This window comes from Bombina bombina, chromosome 1, assembly GCF_027579735.1.
Source record: "Bombina bombina isolate aBomBom1 chromosome 1, aBomBom1.pri, whole genome shotgun sequence".
NCBI classification, from domain to species: Eukaryota; Metazoa; Chordata; class Amphibia; order Anura; family Bombinatoridae; genus Bombina; species Bombina bombina.
In genome coordinates, this window is record NC_069499.1 from 447,713,791 (window position 1) to 447,731,313 (window position 17,523).

General features: G+C 42.1%; 1 protein-coding gene across 1 annotated transcript in view; it reads left to right on the forward strand.

The window, feature by feature from the left end:
* The window catches only part of GORASP2 (golgi reassembly stacking protein 2), a 178,896-nt gene that overhangs the window by 97,838 nt on the left and 63,535 nt on the right, over positions 1-17,523 (forward strand). The window contains exon 5 of the mRNA XM_053698425.1: positions 11,825-11,955. Coding sequence (XP_053554400.1) covers positions 11,825-11,955 — 131 coding nt within the window. The remainder of the gene's footprint in view (positions 1-11,824; positions 11,956-17,523) is intronic.

A 17,523-nucleotide genomic window follows, 5' to 3' on the forward strand; every position in this document is an offset into this window, starting at 1 on the left:
GTTTTTTTTAATCATGTTTATGTGATTCAATCTGCTTATGTGTAGTGTTAACTAGGATCCTGGCTTGGAATATAAGGGCATTTGGAATTGACGCAACCTTATGGTTGGGCATGCTTTTTTTGGACTGTACGGTTCACCTTGTGACTGGGCATGTTTATGTTCTGGTCTTCCATTTCCACATTCCTGACCATGTGGCGACGGAAAAATTCTTGTCGGCCAGTGTCTGGCTCATAGGAGGTGGTGAGTGCCCCAGCCATTATGGGTGTCAGGTGCCGTTTAGTTTTCTTATAGTCCATATTATTTTATTCTCTATCCACTTATGGAGGATTCTGATGCTAAGGCTGTTCAAATTTCAGATTCTTTGACTTGTGAAAAATGCGATTTGGCCCAGTTGACACAGGTCAATCAGTTATGTTCTATATGCCGTATTAGAGCACCTTGTTCCTCTGAATCAGGGAATCAAGGGACCCCTAATGCTCCCTAGTACTACACATGCGGGTAACCCAGATTATGTTTATACCTCCTTATTTGCGTTTGTGCTTGTGCCCTATTGTATCGGGTCTCCTGACCTTGGGTGGGCCTATACAGTTCCCTGCGGGTGTAGCTGTTCCTGAGTGTTGTGCCTTTAATTACAGAGTAGCGTGTCTTCACTTTTTACTCAGACACGTTTGAGTTATTAGGGGACCCTATCCTTAACGGATACGAAAAAAAACACAATATTCTACTTCGAATGGCTTGCCTCATTAGACATGAGTGGATGAGGTAATCTTCTGTACCTGTGGGTATGCCTGTTTCTTCTTGGATGTTAACCTATGGGTTGCCTTTATATTTTCTTTTATACGGTTAGGATATCTTTTTTTTTTTTTTTTTTTTTTTTTTTTTTTTTTTTATTTATTATGTTTCCTTCGGGAACTCTCTCTGGGATCTATCCTCACTGTTTACTTCTCTAGAAGTTGGTCTGTTATTCTTTTCCCCTCTAAGGGAGGATTTAGACAGCTTGACAGTTATGACCCTGTCTGCAGGCTGGTCCTGCTCGGGTTCAGTTCTTCTTTCTCGTGGCTTGTCCTGACACACGGCTCCTGTTCTGCCCGGCTGGGCTGTTTGCGGCACCGAGTGTTCTCTTTATTTGTGTTTTTCTTGTTTTCTTTTTACAAGTTTCAACTAAACATTCTAATGAGGACTTGTGAGTCCATGAGGCAGAAGTATGTTCCAGTCCTTATCGCCTTCAATCTGGTTGACTTGGTCAGTGGAGTTCCGCTGCGTCACTCTATTCTGATATTCTCTCGACCTAGAGTGTTCTTCCTCACGTGGGAGGATTGGGGGCTTAGCGTCTCATTACCGCTGTTTTGGGGCTGTTTGGCCTTCTGAGGATCTGGGAATTGTCCTTTTGGACTTGTTTGTTCTGTGGTCCTTTAGAGACCCGGTTTTCCTTTTGGGAAGATGGTTGTTCCTTTTTGAGGACATTGGGGTCTCTGTTGGGCTTTACTTAGGGTTCTTCCCTGATTCAGGGGATGACCCGCATCTTTTTGTTCAGGTGATCCTCTGACTCGTATTGGAGGTGATGTGGAGACTGGCCTTGCTCGAGTGACTTTGTCCTCGAAGTATTCCCTTGCTTTGGATGTCTTGTGGCAGTTCTAATATCTATGGGAGCCCGCTGTAGTAGCCTGATTGTTAGCTTAGCTGCCTAGTAAGCGGAAAGTTTGCAGTTTAAAGCCAGCTGCAGCTCTCTAGTGTTTTGGTTCAAGATACCTTAGCTCCTTTGGAGTGTTGGACTTCGGCAGGGGTGGTCTCTTCCTTGGGTTGGGACTTGCGAGGTGTTCTTATTATCAGTGTTATTCTGGATATTGCATTATCTCCCTGTGGGTCTGTTTTTTATATCAGATGAGGTGTTTGAATTTCTTGGATATTGTTTGTTTTTAAACAATTGTCTTCATCCTGGTTCTTCCGGTTGCTAAGTTTTCGCTCAGCGTTTTCCCTTTGGTTCCCGTTGCGGGTTGTTTCCGGACTTTCAAACTTGGGGCAGGTTCGGGGTTCTCCATTCCCAGGGAACTTGGGCTATGGCCTTTTGGTCTGGCTAGTTGTCCTGGTCACGGTTGGCCAGATTTTTCCGAGTGCCGATGTTCATTGGGCTTGCCTTACGCCTATTGAATGATTTCCCATGGACAGTTTGCTTAAGTAAGCTGATGGCTTTGCGGTTCTGCAGGCGCAGGGTGTGCAGGGTACCCGCTGCAGCTATTACACCTTGTCTGTGTTCTAGCAGGCTACTTTCTAAGGGGATTGCTTTCAAGTTCATCTGCGTTGGAGATTGATCTCTTGTTCAGACTGTGGCCTTGTGTCTTGTGGGCAGGTGCTCTGTATTATTGGCCTTTTTTCCTAGGGGGACTTGTTCTCCTCCTTATGGAGGTGTGGTCCCTGTCTAGGGATTCTCCTGGGTTCAGGAGGTGGAACAGAGGACTTAACCTATGTTGAAGATAGGCATGCTCTCTGGGTTGTTCTGTTCTATCTGGAGTCTTGCTGGCTCTGCGTTGAGACTAGGGTTGCACCGATACCATTTTTTTAAGACCGAGTACAAGTACCGATACTTTTTTTTAAAATACTCGCCGATACCAATTACCAATACTTTTTTAATGTAATTTGACAGTGTCCCAAGCACAATACAGACTAATGATTTAAGATAGCTTCTTTATAATTATGAAGAACTGTAACTCAAAAGATATTATGAAATAATAAGTTTTATTTGCTTGTTGTAAAAACTTGAAGAAATTTCACAGAACACGTTTATAAATAAAAATATTACATTAAAATATATTCATAATAACAACAATAAATAACAAATGTAATACCACAACCAACCAAAAGTGCAATGCAGTAAAAAATATACCAGTGCACTGTTTAAACATGGGGAACAACACTACGGGCTAGATTACATTTGACTGGTAAGCTTTACCAATGCTCATTGCATGTGCAACTCCATTAAAGTCTATTGCGTTGGAAATGTAAACAGAGCATTGGTAAAGCTTACATATCAAATGTAATCTAAATCTAGTCCTATTATTGTAAGGTGTGTTCATAGGATTTAACTTAATTTTTTCTATGAACACTCTTCCTGCAATTATATAAGCTAAGGATGTTCCTCAGAGTACAGTATGTTTTGAGCATAATTGTGCAAGAGAAGAACTATCAGTATAACAGGCAATCTAGCAATTATAATAATTTATGAAAAGTTAGTAGCAAGTTCTTTTTAAGGTACAGAAGCATCTCTTTATGTTCAGCTATACGTCTGTTTCTGCTATCAGTAATGTTGTTTAATGCTAAGCTGAACAGTCTCACTTTCAGCACTACTGCATGGGGCAGAAAGATAATTTTGGGCCATTATAGCCAGAGCTGGAAATCTCAGTTTATTAACTACCCAGTACTTCAGGGGTTTGTCTGAACAAGGTACAGTGATCTCTCTTACAATAATACAATACAACAGCAATTTGTATTGGAAGAACAGAAGTGAACCATTTTTAGTTGTCTCCCCTACAGCTTAAAATGAAATGGGAACATGTTTTTTGAAAAATCTCCACAATTATGGGTAGGAAGTGCAGGTATCGGTTTAAGTATCGGTGCATTTGCATGAGTACAAGTACTCATGCAAATACTTGGTATCGGCACCGATACTAGTATCGGTGCAACCCTAGTTGAGACTGTCAGCCTTGTCGATTGTCTCTAAGGAGTTTCGGGTGGGAACCCGAGCCCTGTTGGAATTTTTTATTTTTTTCTGAGCTGGTGTTGGGGTTCTTTTGTTCCCCTGTTTTCAGACCTGCAGGCGCTTGGGCTAGCCCGGCTGGGAGTAGGTTCTGAGATTTATCGTTCATCTCAGGGGTGCAGTGGGCCTTGTTGAGGTTCTGTGCTTCTCCCTTTCTGAGACCTATGGGTCAGTCTGGCGGCTTGGATTGCCTGGAGTGTGCTTTCTGTCTTGGAGTTTTTTGGCAATCTGATATCTTGTGTGGATGCTTTTTACTTTTCAGGAGTGTTTACTTTGTGTCATCCTGATGACTGTGTGTCTTGATGCAGGTGTTTACCTCGTCTGGGTTTGCTACACGTATTATGGGTTGAATACTGCTGTATTCTAAGCTCTGACTTTTTGAGGACTCAGTCTTCAGTTGTCTCTTTAGGTGCTTTCACATGTTGCTGAGAGGAAAATTTTCTCTGTTCTGATGCCCGGTCCTAAACCTTGTGGGTTTTGCTTGGTCGGGGCGTTGCCTCCCCTTGTTGTCAGGATCCATTTGGGTCTTGTGAGCTGAGCTCGTTTTGGGAGCTCTTACTTTTTGGAATTGGTGGTGACTGTTTGGTTTCTGATGGTTCTTCCTTGCCCTATCCCTTTTGGAGTTTTTGGGCTGGTGTTCCCTTCACTAGTGATGGGTGTATGGTTGGGGACCGACTGCTGGGTGAGGGTGTCTCCTGGAGGACTGTTGGCTCAGTTGAGTCAGATCTATCTGTGGGTCAGTGTCCTTGGGGCTTTTTTCTTTCTATGTTCTTGGCTTCAGTCGAAGTGGTAGTGGTTCAGGCCTGGTGCCTTCAGAATGGGCCGCCTTTTGTACCCTCCCGTCTTGGCATTCAGTGTCTTCTATAGCTTGGGTATTGTTTCTCCAACATAGGTGTGTCCGGTCCACGGCGTCATCCTTACTTGTGGGATATTCTCTTCCCCAACAGGAAATGGCAAAGAGCCCAGCAAAGCTGGTCACATGATCCCTCCTAGGCTCCGCCTTCCCCAGTCATTCTCTTTGCCGTTGCACAGGCAACATCTCCACGGAGATGGCTTAGAGTTTTTTGGTGTTTAAATGTAGTTTTTATTCTTCAATCAAGAGTTTGTTATTTTAAAATAGTGCTGGTATGTACTATTTACTCTGAAACAGAAAAGAGATGAAGATTTCTGTTTGTAAGAGGAAAATGATTTTAGCAACCGTTGCTAAAATCGATGGCTGTTTCCACACAGGACTGTTGAGAGGAATTAACTTCAGTTGGGGGAAACAGTGAGCAGACTTTTGCTGCTTGAGGTATGACACATTTCTAACAAGACTTGGTAATGCTGGAAGCTGTCATTTTCCCTATGGGATCCGGTAAGCCATTTTTATTAAATAAGAATAAAGGGCTTCACAAGGGCTTTAAAGACTGGTAGACATTTTTTCTGGGCTAAAACGATTGATTTATAAGCATTTTTAATAGTTTATAGCTTTGAGGAGTTATTTTATTCTTGGGAATTATGTTAAAGGAACGGCAGGCACTGTATTGGACACCTTTTTCACTGGGGGCCTTCTCTAATCATAGGCAGAGCCTCATTTTCGCGCCACTAATGCGCAGTTGTTTTTGGGAAGCAAGGCATGCAGCAGATGCATGTGTGAGGAGCTCAGATACATAGAAAAAGCTTACTGAAGGCGTCATTTGGTATCGTATTCCCCTCTGGGCTTGGTTGGGTCTCAGCAAAGCAGATACCAGGGACTGTATAGGGGTTAAATATAAAAACGGCTCCGGTTCCGTTATTTTAAGAGTTAAAGCTTTCAAATTTGGTGTGCAATACTTTTAAGGCTTTAAGACACTGTGGTGAAATTTTGGTGAATTTTGAACAATTCCTTCATACTTTTTCATATATTCAGTAATAAAGTGTGTTCAGTTTAAAATTTAAAGTGACAGTAACGGTTTTATTTTAAAACGTTTTTTTGTACTTTGTTTTCAAGTTTATGCCTGTTTAACATGTCTGAACTATCAGATAGACTATGTTCTGTATGTGAGGAAGCCAAGGTTCCTTCTCATTTAAATAGATGTGATGTATGTGACAAACAATTTAGAGAAAATGATGCCCAAGATGATTCCTCAAGTGAGGGGAGTAAGCATGGTACTGCATCATCCCCTCCTTCGTCTACGCCAGTCTTGCCCACACAGGAGGCCCCTAGTACATCTAGTGCGCCAATACTCCTTACTGTGCAACAATTAACGGCTGTAATGGATAATTCTATCAAAAACATTTTAGCCAAAATGCCCACTTATCAGCGAAAGCGCGACTGCTCTGTTTTAGAAAATACTGAAGAGCATGAGGACGCTGATGATAATGGTTCTGACATGCCCCTACACCAGTCTGAGGGGGCCAGGGAGGTTTTGTCTGAGGGAGAAATTTCAGATTCAGGGAAAATTGCTCAACAAGCTGAACCTGATGTGATTACATTCAAATTTAAATTGGAACATCTCCGCGCTCTGCTTAAGGAGGTGTTGTCTACTCTGGATGATTGTGACAATTTGGTCATTCCAGAGAAATTATGTAAGATGGACAAGTTCCTAGAGGTCCCGGGGCCCCCCGAAGCTTTTCCTATACCCAAGCGGGTGGCGGACATTGTAAACAAAGAATGGGAAAGGCCCGGCATACCTTTTGTCCCTCCCCCTATATTTAAGAAATTGTTTCCTATGGTCGACCCCAGAAAGGACTTATGGCAGACAGTCCCCAAGGTCGAGGGGGCGGTTTCTACTCTAAACAAACGCACTACTATCCCTATAGAAGATAGTTGTGCTTTCAAAGATCCTATGGATAAAAAATTAGAGGGTTTGCTTAAAAAGATGTTTGTTCAGCAAGGTTACCTTCTACAACCAATTTCATGCATTGTTCCTGTCACTACAGCAGCGTGTTTCTGGTTCGATGAACTAGAAAAGTCGCTCGATAAAGATTCTTCTTATGAGGAGATTATGGACAGAGTTCACGCTCTTAAATTGGCTAACTCTTTTACTTTAGACGCCACTTTGCAATTAGCTAGATTAGCGGCGAAAAATTCAGGGTTTGCTATTGTGGCGCGCAGAGCGCTTTGGCTAAAATCTTGGTCAGCGGATGCGTCTTCCAAGAACAAATTGCTTAACATACCTTTCAAGGGGAAAACGCTGTTTGGCCCTGACTTGAAAGAGATTATTTCAGATATCACTGGGGGTAAGGGCCACGCCCTTCCTCAGGATAGGTCTTTTAAGGCTAAAAATAAACCAAATTTTCTTCCCTTTCGCAGAAACGGACCAGCCTCAAGTTCTACATCCTCTAAGCAAGAGGGTAATACTTCTCAAACCAAGCCAGCCTGGAGGCCAATGCAAGGCTGGAACAAAGGTAAGCAGGCCAAGAAACCTGCCACTGCTACCAAGACAGCATGAGATGTTGGCCCCCGATCCGGGACCGGATCTGGTGGGGGGCAGACTTTCTCTCTTCGCTCAGGCTTGGGCGAGAGATGTTCTGGATCCTTGGGCGCTAGAAATAGTCTCCCAAGGTTATCTTCTGGAATTCAAGGAGCTACCCCCAAGGGGGAGGTTCCACAGGTCTCAATTGTCTTCAGACCACATAAAAAGACAGGCATTCTTACATTGTGTAGAAGACCTGTTAAAAATGGGAGTGATTCATCCGGTTCCATTAGGAGAACAAGGGATGGGATTCGACTCCAATCTGTTTATAGTTCCCAAAAAAGAGGGAACATTCAGACCAATCTTAGATCTCAAGATCCTAAACAAATTTCTCAAGGTTCCATCGTTCAAAATGGAAACCATTCGAACAATTCTTCCTACCATCCAGGAAGGTCAATTCATGACCACGGTGGATTTAAAGGATGCGTATCTACATATTCCTATCCACAAGGAACATCATCGGTTCCTAAGGTTCGCCTTTCTGGACAAGCATTACCAGTTTGTGGCACTTCCATTCGGATTAGCCACTGCTCCAAGAATTTTCACAAAGGTACTAGGGTCCCTTCTAGCGGTGCTAAGACCAAGGGGCATTGCAGTAGTACCTTACTTGGACGACATACTGATTCAAGCGTCGTTTCTACCACAAGCAAAGGCTCATACGGACATTGTCCTGGTCTTTCTCAGATCTCACGGGTGGAAAGTGAACGTAGAAAAAAGTTCTCTATCTCCGTCAACAAGAGTCCCCTTCTTGGGAACAATAATAGACTCCTTAGAAATGAGGATTTTTCTGACAGAGGCCAGAAAATCAAAACTTCTAAGCTCTTGTCAAGTACTTCATTCTGTTCTTCTTCCTTCCATAGCGCAGTGCATGGAAGTAATAGGTTTGATGGTCGCGGCAATGGACATAGTTCCTTTTGCGCGAATTCATCTAAGACCATTACAACTGTGCAAGCTCAGTCAGTGGAATGGGGATTATACAGACTTGTCTCCGACGATACAAGTAGATCAGAGGACCAGAGATTCACTCCGTTGGTGGCTGACCCTGGACAACCTGTCACAAGGGATGAGCTTCCGCAGACCAGAGTGGGTCATTGTCACGACCGACGCCAGTCTGGTGGGCTGGGGCGCGGTCTGGGAACCCCTGAAAGCTCAGGGTCTTTGGTCTCGGGAAGAATCTCTTCTCCCGATAAATATTCTGGAACTGAGAGCGATATTCAATGCTCTCAAGGCTTGGCCTCAGCTAGCAAAGGCCAAATTCATACGGTTTCAATCAGACAACATGACGACTGTTGCGTATATCAACCATCAGGGGGGAACAAGGAGTTCCCTGGCGATGGAAGAAGTGACCAAAATAATTCAATGGGCGGAGACTCACTCCTGCCACTTGTCTGCAATCCACATCCCAGGAGTGGAAAATTGGGAAGCGGATTTTCTGAGTCGTCAGACATTTCATCCGGGGGAGTGGGAACTCCATCCGGAAATCTTTGCCCAAATAATTCAATTGTGGGGCATTCCAGACATGGATCTGATGGCGTCTCGTCAGAACTTCAAGGTTCCTTGCTACGGGTCCAGATCCAGGGATCCCAAGGCGACTCTAGTGGATGCACTAGTAGCACCTTGGAGCTTCAACCTAGCTTATGTGTTCCCACCGTTTCCTCTCATTCCCAGGCTGGTAGCCAGGATCAAACAGGAGAGGGTATCGGTGATCTTGATAGCTCCTGCGTGGCCACGCAGGACTTGGTATGCAGATCTGGTGAATATGTCATCGGCTCCACCATGGAAGCTACCTTTGAGACAGGACCTTCTTGTTCAAGGTCCGTTCGAACATCCGAATCTGGCCTCACTCCAACTGACTGCTTGGAGATTGAACGCTTGATTTTATCAAAGCGAGGGTTCTCAGATTCTGTCATTGATACTCTTGTTCAGGCCAGAAAGCCTGTAACTAGAAAAATCTACCATAAAATATGGAAAAAATATATCTGTTGGTGTGAATCTAAAGGATTCCCATGGAACAAGATAAAAATTCCTAAGATTCTATCCTTTCTTCAAGAAGGTTTGGAGAAAGGATTATCTGCAAGTTCTTTGAAGGGACAGATTTCTGCTTTATCTGTTTTACTTCACAAAAAGCTGGCGGCTGTGCCAGATGTTCAAGCTTTTGTTCAGGCTCTGGTTAGAATCAAGCCTGTTTACAAACCTTTGACTCCTCCTTGGAGTCTCAATTTAGTTCTTTCAGTTCTTCAGGGGGTTCCGTTTGAACCCCTACATTCCGTTGATATCAAGTTATTATCTTGGAAAGTTTTGTTTTTGGTTGCAATTTCTTCTGCTAGAAGAGTTTCAGAGTTATCTGCTCTGCAGTGTTCTCCTCCTTATCTGGTGTTCCATGCAGATAAGGTGGTTTTGCGTACTAAACCTGGTTTTCTTCCGAAAGTTGTTTCTAACAAAAATATTAACCAGGAGATAGTCGTGCCTTCTTTGTGTCCGAATCCAGTTTCAAAGAAGGAACGTTTGTTGCACAATTTGGATGTAGTTCGTGCTCTAAAATTCTATTTAGAGGCTACAAAGGATTTCAGACAAACATCTTCCTTGTTTGTTGTTTATTCTGGTAAAAGGAGAGGTCAAAAAGCAACTTCTACCTCTCTCTCTTTTTGGCTTAAAAGCATCATCAGATTGGCTTATGAGACTGCCGGACGGCAGCCTCCTGAAAGAATCACAGCTCATTCCACTAGGGCCGTGGCTTCCACATGGGCCTTCAAGAACGAGGCTTCTGTTGATCAGATATGTAAGGCAGCGACTTGGTCTTCACTGCACACTTTTACAAAATTTTACAAATTTGATACTTTTGCTTCTTCTGAGGCTATTTTTGGGAGAAAGGTTTTGCAAGCCGTGGTGCCTTCCATCTAGGTGACCTGATTTGCTCCCTCCCATCATCCGTGTCCTAAAGCTTTGGTATTGGTTCCCACAAGTAAGGATGACGCTGTGGACCGGACACACCTATGTTGGAGAAAACAGAATTTATATTTACCTGATAAATTACTTTCTCCAACGGTGTGTCCGGTCCACGGCCCGCCCTGGTTTTTTAATCAGGTCTGATGATTTATTTTCTCTAACTACAGTCACCACGGTATCATATGATTTCTCCTATGCAAATATTCCTCCTTTACGTCGGTCGAATGACTGGGGAAGGCGGAGCCTAGGAGGGATCATGTGACCAGCTTTGCTGGGCTCTTTGCCATTTCCTGTTGGGGAAGAGAATATCCCACAAGTAAGGATGACGCCGTGGACCGGACACACCGTTGGAGAAAGTAATTTATCAGGTAAATATAAATTCTGTTTTTCCCAAAAGTAATGAATGCAGCTGTGGACTCTTTCCATTTATGAAGAAAAACAAATTATGCTTACCTGATCATTTTATTTTCTTCAGATGGAAACAATCCACAGCTCCCTACCCATATTTTTTATGTGTTGCATCGGTATTTTTATTCTGCTGGCACCTTTTCACCCTGATATTTCTTCTACGGTTCCTTGTTCCTCGGCAGAATGACTGGGGGATGAGTTGAGTGGGAGGAGTATTTAAGCCTTTGGCTGGGGTGTCTTTGCCTCCTCCTGGTGGCCAGATTATTATTTCCCAAAAGTAATGAATGCAGCTGTGGACTCTTTCCATCTGAAGAAAATTAAATTATCAGGTAAGCATAATTTATTTTTTTGTGGCTTCATTTTTTTTATTAATTTGCATATATTTATATAATCCTCATCCTCCACTAGCTCCTAAAATGTTTTTAAAATTGCTTCTCAGTATTTTAGATGGCCATTAGGTTCCTAATAAATGAATCAAACCATGGGTTAACTTGCATTTCACAGCTCAACATTAAACATTTGGTAAAATGTATTTTTATATGTAACGTCCCCCCTCTGCTTCTTTTAAAGGGGCAACTACAGTAGGATGGGTACTACTCACCATGCTTTGTCCTCGTGCTTGCAGCTCTTTAAAGCCTTTTTTGTATTTTAACCCATTACAGAAGCCAGTTGGTAAAACTCAGCATCTTTATACTGGGCATCTCCATCTTGGCACACACGTATTGTGACAGAAGCAGTGCACCATTTAAAGATCAATTATGTTAGTGACTTTTTGACAGCTGTACCTTGCATTTGATTTAGCTTACACAATAGAAAGTGTAGCTTTTACATTTTTACAGTTTTACACAGTTTAAAAGAGAAATATAAAACGGCACTAAGAAATAATATGGAGCCATGCAGCCTCTGCAAAAGCATACTGTACCCGCTCAAGGCGACAACAATAACACTGATCTGTAAATGTGCACAGCTTCTGTTACGTGTAAGAATGCTAAAGGTCCGAGATGGCTGCTGAGCCCATTGTGAAGATGCAGAGCTTCACTTGTCAGCACTTGTAAACTGTTAAAATAAGCGAGAAGCTTTGAAGAGAGCTGCAGGCAGAGGAGGAAAAATAGCATGGGGGTAACCATGCTACTGTAGTTGTACTGGACTGTTTAATGTCCCTTTTTAATGTTAGTTGTTGTATTTTATTCCTGTATGAAGCCTTGACTCTGTAGTAGTTTTCTGTTATTTTAATGATGCATCAACAGATGCAAGATCTGACTTTAACTTTCTGTGTTTTTAGTCAGAGGATCTCTTTTCACTTATTGAAACCCATGAGGGGAAGCCGCTAAAACTGTATGTGTACAACACAGATACAGACAATTGTAGAGAGGTTGTTATTACACCAAACTCTGCTTGGGGAGGAGAAGGCAGGTAAGTGCTGATTATCTTTACAGCTACATAGTATAGATATAAAGTTTTTTTTTCCCCTAGTAATACAGCGTATAGTGCTCTTCAGTCCAAAGTCTATTGCTTAAAGGGACACTGTACCCAAAAAAATTATTTCGTGATTCAGATTGAGCATGAAATTTTAAGCAACTTTCTAATTTACTCCTATTATCAAATTGTCTTCATTCTCTTGGTATCTTTATTTGAAATGCAAGAATGTAAGTTTAAATGCCGGCCCATTTTTGGTGAACAGCCTGGGTTGTCCTTGCTGATTGGTGGATAAATTCATCCACCAATAAAAAAGTGCTGTCCAGAGTACTGAAACCAAAAAAAAAGCTTAGATGCCTTCTTTTTCAAATAATGATAGCAAGAGAACGAAGAAAAATTGATAATAGGAGTAAATTAGAAAGTTGCTTAAAATTTCATGCTCAATCTGAATCACGAAAGAAATATTTTGGGTACAGTGTCCCTTTAAAGCATTATTAAAAAAATGTTTTATAAAGCTGGCGATCATCTTCTGATCCTATACTTTTTCATGTTATGAAAAAATAGTTAACTGCTACTATTTGAAATATATATTTTTGCATTCAATAAATCTAAAAAAATACATGATGCCATCCATTAGAGCATGTCATTTTAAGACTATCAACACTAGACCACTGTGTGTTTAATCCCCACAAAGAGGTTAAATATACAGTAGAAATACAGCTCAGGACCCAGAGAGCACTTCTGTTCCCGATTTGAATATGCTTCTGATTCAGATAGAGCATGCAATTTCTTTCTAATGACACGGTGAGTCCACGTATCATCTCTAATTACTATTGGGAATATCTCTCCTGGCCAGCAGGAGGAGGCAAAGAGCACCACAGCAAAGCTGTTCAGTATCACCTCCCTTCCCTCCAACCCCTGTCATTCTCTTTGCCTACGTTAAAAGCAAGGAGGTGGTAAAGTTTAGGTGTCTGAAAGAAGATTCTTCAATCAAGATTTTATTATTTTAAAGCAGAGCAAGTTTGTTCTGCTCTTTCCTGGGGTTTAGCCGTAGCACATGTCAGTCTCTTCAGTAGAGCAGTGGCGCCTCCCAAATAGTTGTTGCTGCCCTAACTTGAAAGCCTGAGTAAGATTACACAGTCTTTCTTTTTTTTCCACAGATCCATGTGAGAGAGGATGCCTCTCAAACTTAGTGAGCTGCCCTGCTGCCAGGCAGATTTACATTAACCCCTTAAGGACAAGGCCATTTTTCAATTTTTTTACCCTTAAGGACCAGGGCTATTTTTACATTTCTGTGATGTTTGTGTTTAGCTGTAATTTTCCTCTTATTCATTTACTGTACCCACACATATTATATACCGTTTTTCTCGCCATTAAATGGACTTTCTAAAGATACCATTATTTTCGTAATTTCATATAATTTACTATAATTTTTTTTATAAAATATGATGAAAAAATTGAAAAAAACTGTTTCTAACTTTGACCCCCAAAATCTGTTATACATCTACAACCACCAAAAAACAACCGTGCTAAATAGATTCTAAATTTTTTTTTTTTTAGTATACACCCCAAAGTATTGATCTAGGCCCATTTTGGTATATTTCATGCCACCCTTTCACCGCCAAAAACGATCAAATAAATAAAAAAAAATAAAAAAATCACTTTTTTTTTTACTAACGTTTCCACAAACTTTAGGTCTCTCACTGAAATGATTTACAAATAGCTTGTGTAATTATGGCACAAATGGTTGTAAATGCTTCTCTGGGATCCCCTTTACTCAGAACTAGCAGACATTTATGGCTTTGGTATTACTTTTTGGTAATTAGAAGGCCGCTAAATGCTGCTGTGCACCAGACTTGGATTATGCCCAGCAGTGATGGGGTTAATTAGGTAGCTTGTAGGGAGCTTGAAGGGTTAATTTTAGCTTTAGTGTAGAGATCAGCCTCCCACCTGATGCATCCTACCCCCTGATCCCTCCCAAATAGCTCTTCCCTTCCCCACAAATGTCCCTGCCATCTTAAAGGGACACTGAACCCAATTTTTTTCTATCATGATTCAGATAGAGCATGCAATTTTAAGCAACTTTACTCCTATTAAATTCTTTTCATTCTCTTGGAATCTTTATTTGAAATGCAAGAATGTAAGTTTAGATGCCGGCCCATTTTTGGTGAACACACTGTGTTCTTGCTGATTGGTGGGTAAATTCACCTACCAATAAACAAGTGCTTTCCATGGTCCTGAACCAAAAAAAATAGCTTAGATGCCTTCTTTTTCAAATAAAGAACGCAAGAGAACGAAGAAAAATTGATAATAGGAGTAAATTAGAAAGTTGTTTAAAATTGCATGCTCTATCTGAATCACGAAAGAAAAAATTTGGGTTCAGTGTCCCTTTAAGTACTGGAAGAAAGTCTGCCAGTATAAAAAAAATTGTGTTTTTTAAAAATAAAATAAATGTATATATTTTCTGCAGTGTAGGATTACCCCCTTACCACCCAACCTTCCTGACCCCCCCCCCAACAGCTCTGTAACCCCCCCCCCCCCTCACTATTCAGTGCCATTTTGGGTACCCACTTTTTAAAATAATGTGACTTTATGTATATAATTTTTTTTTCTGTAGTGTAGCTGCCCCCCTCCATACCCACTTCCCCTCTCCCAGATCCATTTTTAAAACACAATTTCCCCCCCTCCCTCTGCCAATACCCGCTCCCACTAAGACTTGAATCATGCACATAGTGCAGATTGCGGGCGCACGCACACGCCCCCCACTCCTGTGCGCAGTCCCGCACGCACCGGGGACGGATCTGACATGGTTAGTGGAAGTGATCCAGCGATGGACCGCCCACCCGCCTTCCTGCAGCTGCTCCCACCCACCAACTATCGGCACCATCTCTGGCCAATGTAGAGAGGGCCACAGAGTCGCCCTCTCTGCATCGGTGTGCCAAAAAAGGTATTGCGCTCAATATCGAGGCATCACGGCAATACCTTGAAAGAGACTGGAAGCGATCAGGATCGCTTCCAGCCGCTTTGAACCCCTAACATACAGGGTACGTCGTTGGTCTTTAAAGACCGGTTTGTTTGATGTACCCTGTACGACGTGTGTCGTTAAGGTAAGTGCTAAAATTATATTTCTAAGAGGGAAAAAAATATTGGCACTTTAACAGTTGGCTTTGTTTGGGACGTTAGATACATTAATCCTATTATGGGTTAATAGGATGTGAGGCAGTTTGTGCAGGCACTGGGGATGAGAGGACTCATTTTTTAATAGGCTCAGTTTGTTTTTTGTTTCCGGTGTGTTCGGGTCAGGGTGGACAAATTGGTAGTGTGTTTTACTTATTCTCGGCTTTACTTTCATAGAGGAGGTTAATGCCGGCCGGGAAGTTCAGCTAGGTACGCCCACGATTGGCGGGTTTTTTCTGAAGCGGCAAAAGTTTTTGCACACTTTTTTTTCTAACCACTTCCTGAGTGCTGGAAATGTGACATAATTTAGTTGCGGCTCTGCATTCTCAGAGGTCGGTGAAAGCAGTCGCCGGATACCCAGTGGGAGCAGCTCTGGATATTCTCTACTATTGACTCTGGCAACCAGCAGGATAGGTAGGCACCTCAGCAGAGGTGTAGAGGCTGCCTGGGCTTCTATAGAGCTGCTGCTTTGCTGTTAGAAAATAAAACGTTACTTTAAAATTTAAAGGGACAGTAACTTTTTTTGACGTAAGTTTCACAGTTAAATAAAACTATTTTATTTTTTATTTGTTAATTTATTGGGTAAAGATGGCCCAAGAGGCCCTGCAAAATGTTACTTGTACTTTGTGTTTTGATGCTAATGTGGGACCACCAATCCCTTTTTCTTCCTCATGTATTGAGAGAACATTGCATTACAGGGATAGACTTTTTGAATCTGAGCCATCATTATCTAAGGCTGATGCTGTTCAGGGGTCTCCTGTTCAAGATATCCCGAAGCTTTCTCCTCAAGTGTCCCAAACCTTATTGTCCACACATGCAGTGCCCTGCATTTCCCCTCACACTCCAGTTGGAGTTATGTTGCAAGACATTGCTACCCACAAATCTTCTGCGGTAACTGATGTTCTGTCTGCTTTTTCCATGCTGCAGGGAAAGCGCAAGAGGAAATCTAAGGAATCGGTGAGTAAGGTTTCTGACACAGTTGTGGCTATTCCTAATGTTCCTTCCCAGAAGTCTGAGGAGGAAGATACTTCGGTAGGGGAAAATCTCAAACAGTTTAATTACTACTTCTGCTGATGAAGTCGTATCCTTCAGGTTTAAGCTGGAACACCTCCGTTTGTTATTTAAGGAGGTTTTGACTACCTTGGACGACACTGACACTACTGTCGTAGTCAATCCTAAGAAGTCTAGTAAGCTAAACAAGTACATGATGTACCTTCTGTGGTGGAGGTTTTCCCTGTACCAGACTGGGCTACAGAGATTATTGCTCGGGAATGGGGGAGACCTGGTATCCCTTTTTCTCCTTCCCTAATTTCTAAGAAGATGTTTCCAATAGCTGACTCTTATCAAGCAGTCTTGGCAGACGGTCCCCAAGGTGGAAGGGGCAATTTCCATTTTGGCGAAGAGAACCTCTATTCCCATAGAGGATAGCTGTTCCTTTAAGGATCCTATGGATAAGAAGTTGGAAGGGTTACTTAAAAAGATGTATGTACATCAGGGTTTACAATGGCAACCTGTGGTGTGTATTGCTACCGTCACCAGCGCTGCGGCATACTGGTTTGATGCATTCAATTCAGACAGATACTCCCCTTGAAGAGATCCAGGATAGGATTAAGACTCTTAAGTTGGCCAATTCCTTTATTACGGATGCTTCCCTACAAGTTATTAAAGGGACACTGTAACCAAAAAAATTATTTCGTGATTCAGATTGAGCATGAAATTTTAAGCAACTTTCTAATTTACTCCTATTATCAAAATTTCTTCATTCTCTTGGTATCTTTATTTGAAATGCAAGAATGTAAATTTAGATGCCGGCCCATTTTTGGTGAACAACCTGGTTTGTCCTTGCTGATTGGTGGATAAATTAATCCACCAATAAAAAAGTGCTGCCCAGAGTATTGAAACCAAAAAAAAGCTTAGATGCCTTCTTTTTCAAATAATGATAGCAAGAGAACGAAGAAAAATTGAAAATAGGAGTAAATTAGAAAGTTGCTTAAAATTGCATGCTCTTTCTGAATTACAAAAGAAAACATTTGGGTTCAGTGTCCCTTTAAGTTGGGAGCAAAGCTTTCTGGTTTTGCCGTACTGGCCCGCAGATCTTTATGGTTGAAGTCCTGGTCTGCGGATGTGTCGTCTAAGCTTTTTGCGATTCCCTACAAGGGTAAGACCTTGTTTGGGCCTGACTTGGCTGAAATTATTTCAGACATTACAGGAGGAAAGGGTAATTTCTTCCCTCAGGATAAGAGGAATAAGCAGAAAGGGCGTCTGAGTAATTTTCCTCTCCCTCTGCCAAGCAGGAACAGTCCAAGCCTTCCTGGAAGTCCACCCAGTCTTGGAACAAGGGGAAGCAATCTAAGAAGCCTGTTAATGACTCAAAATCAGCATGAAGGG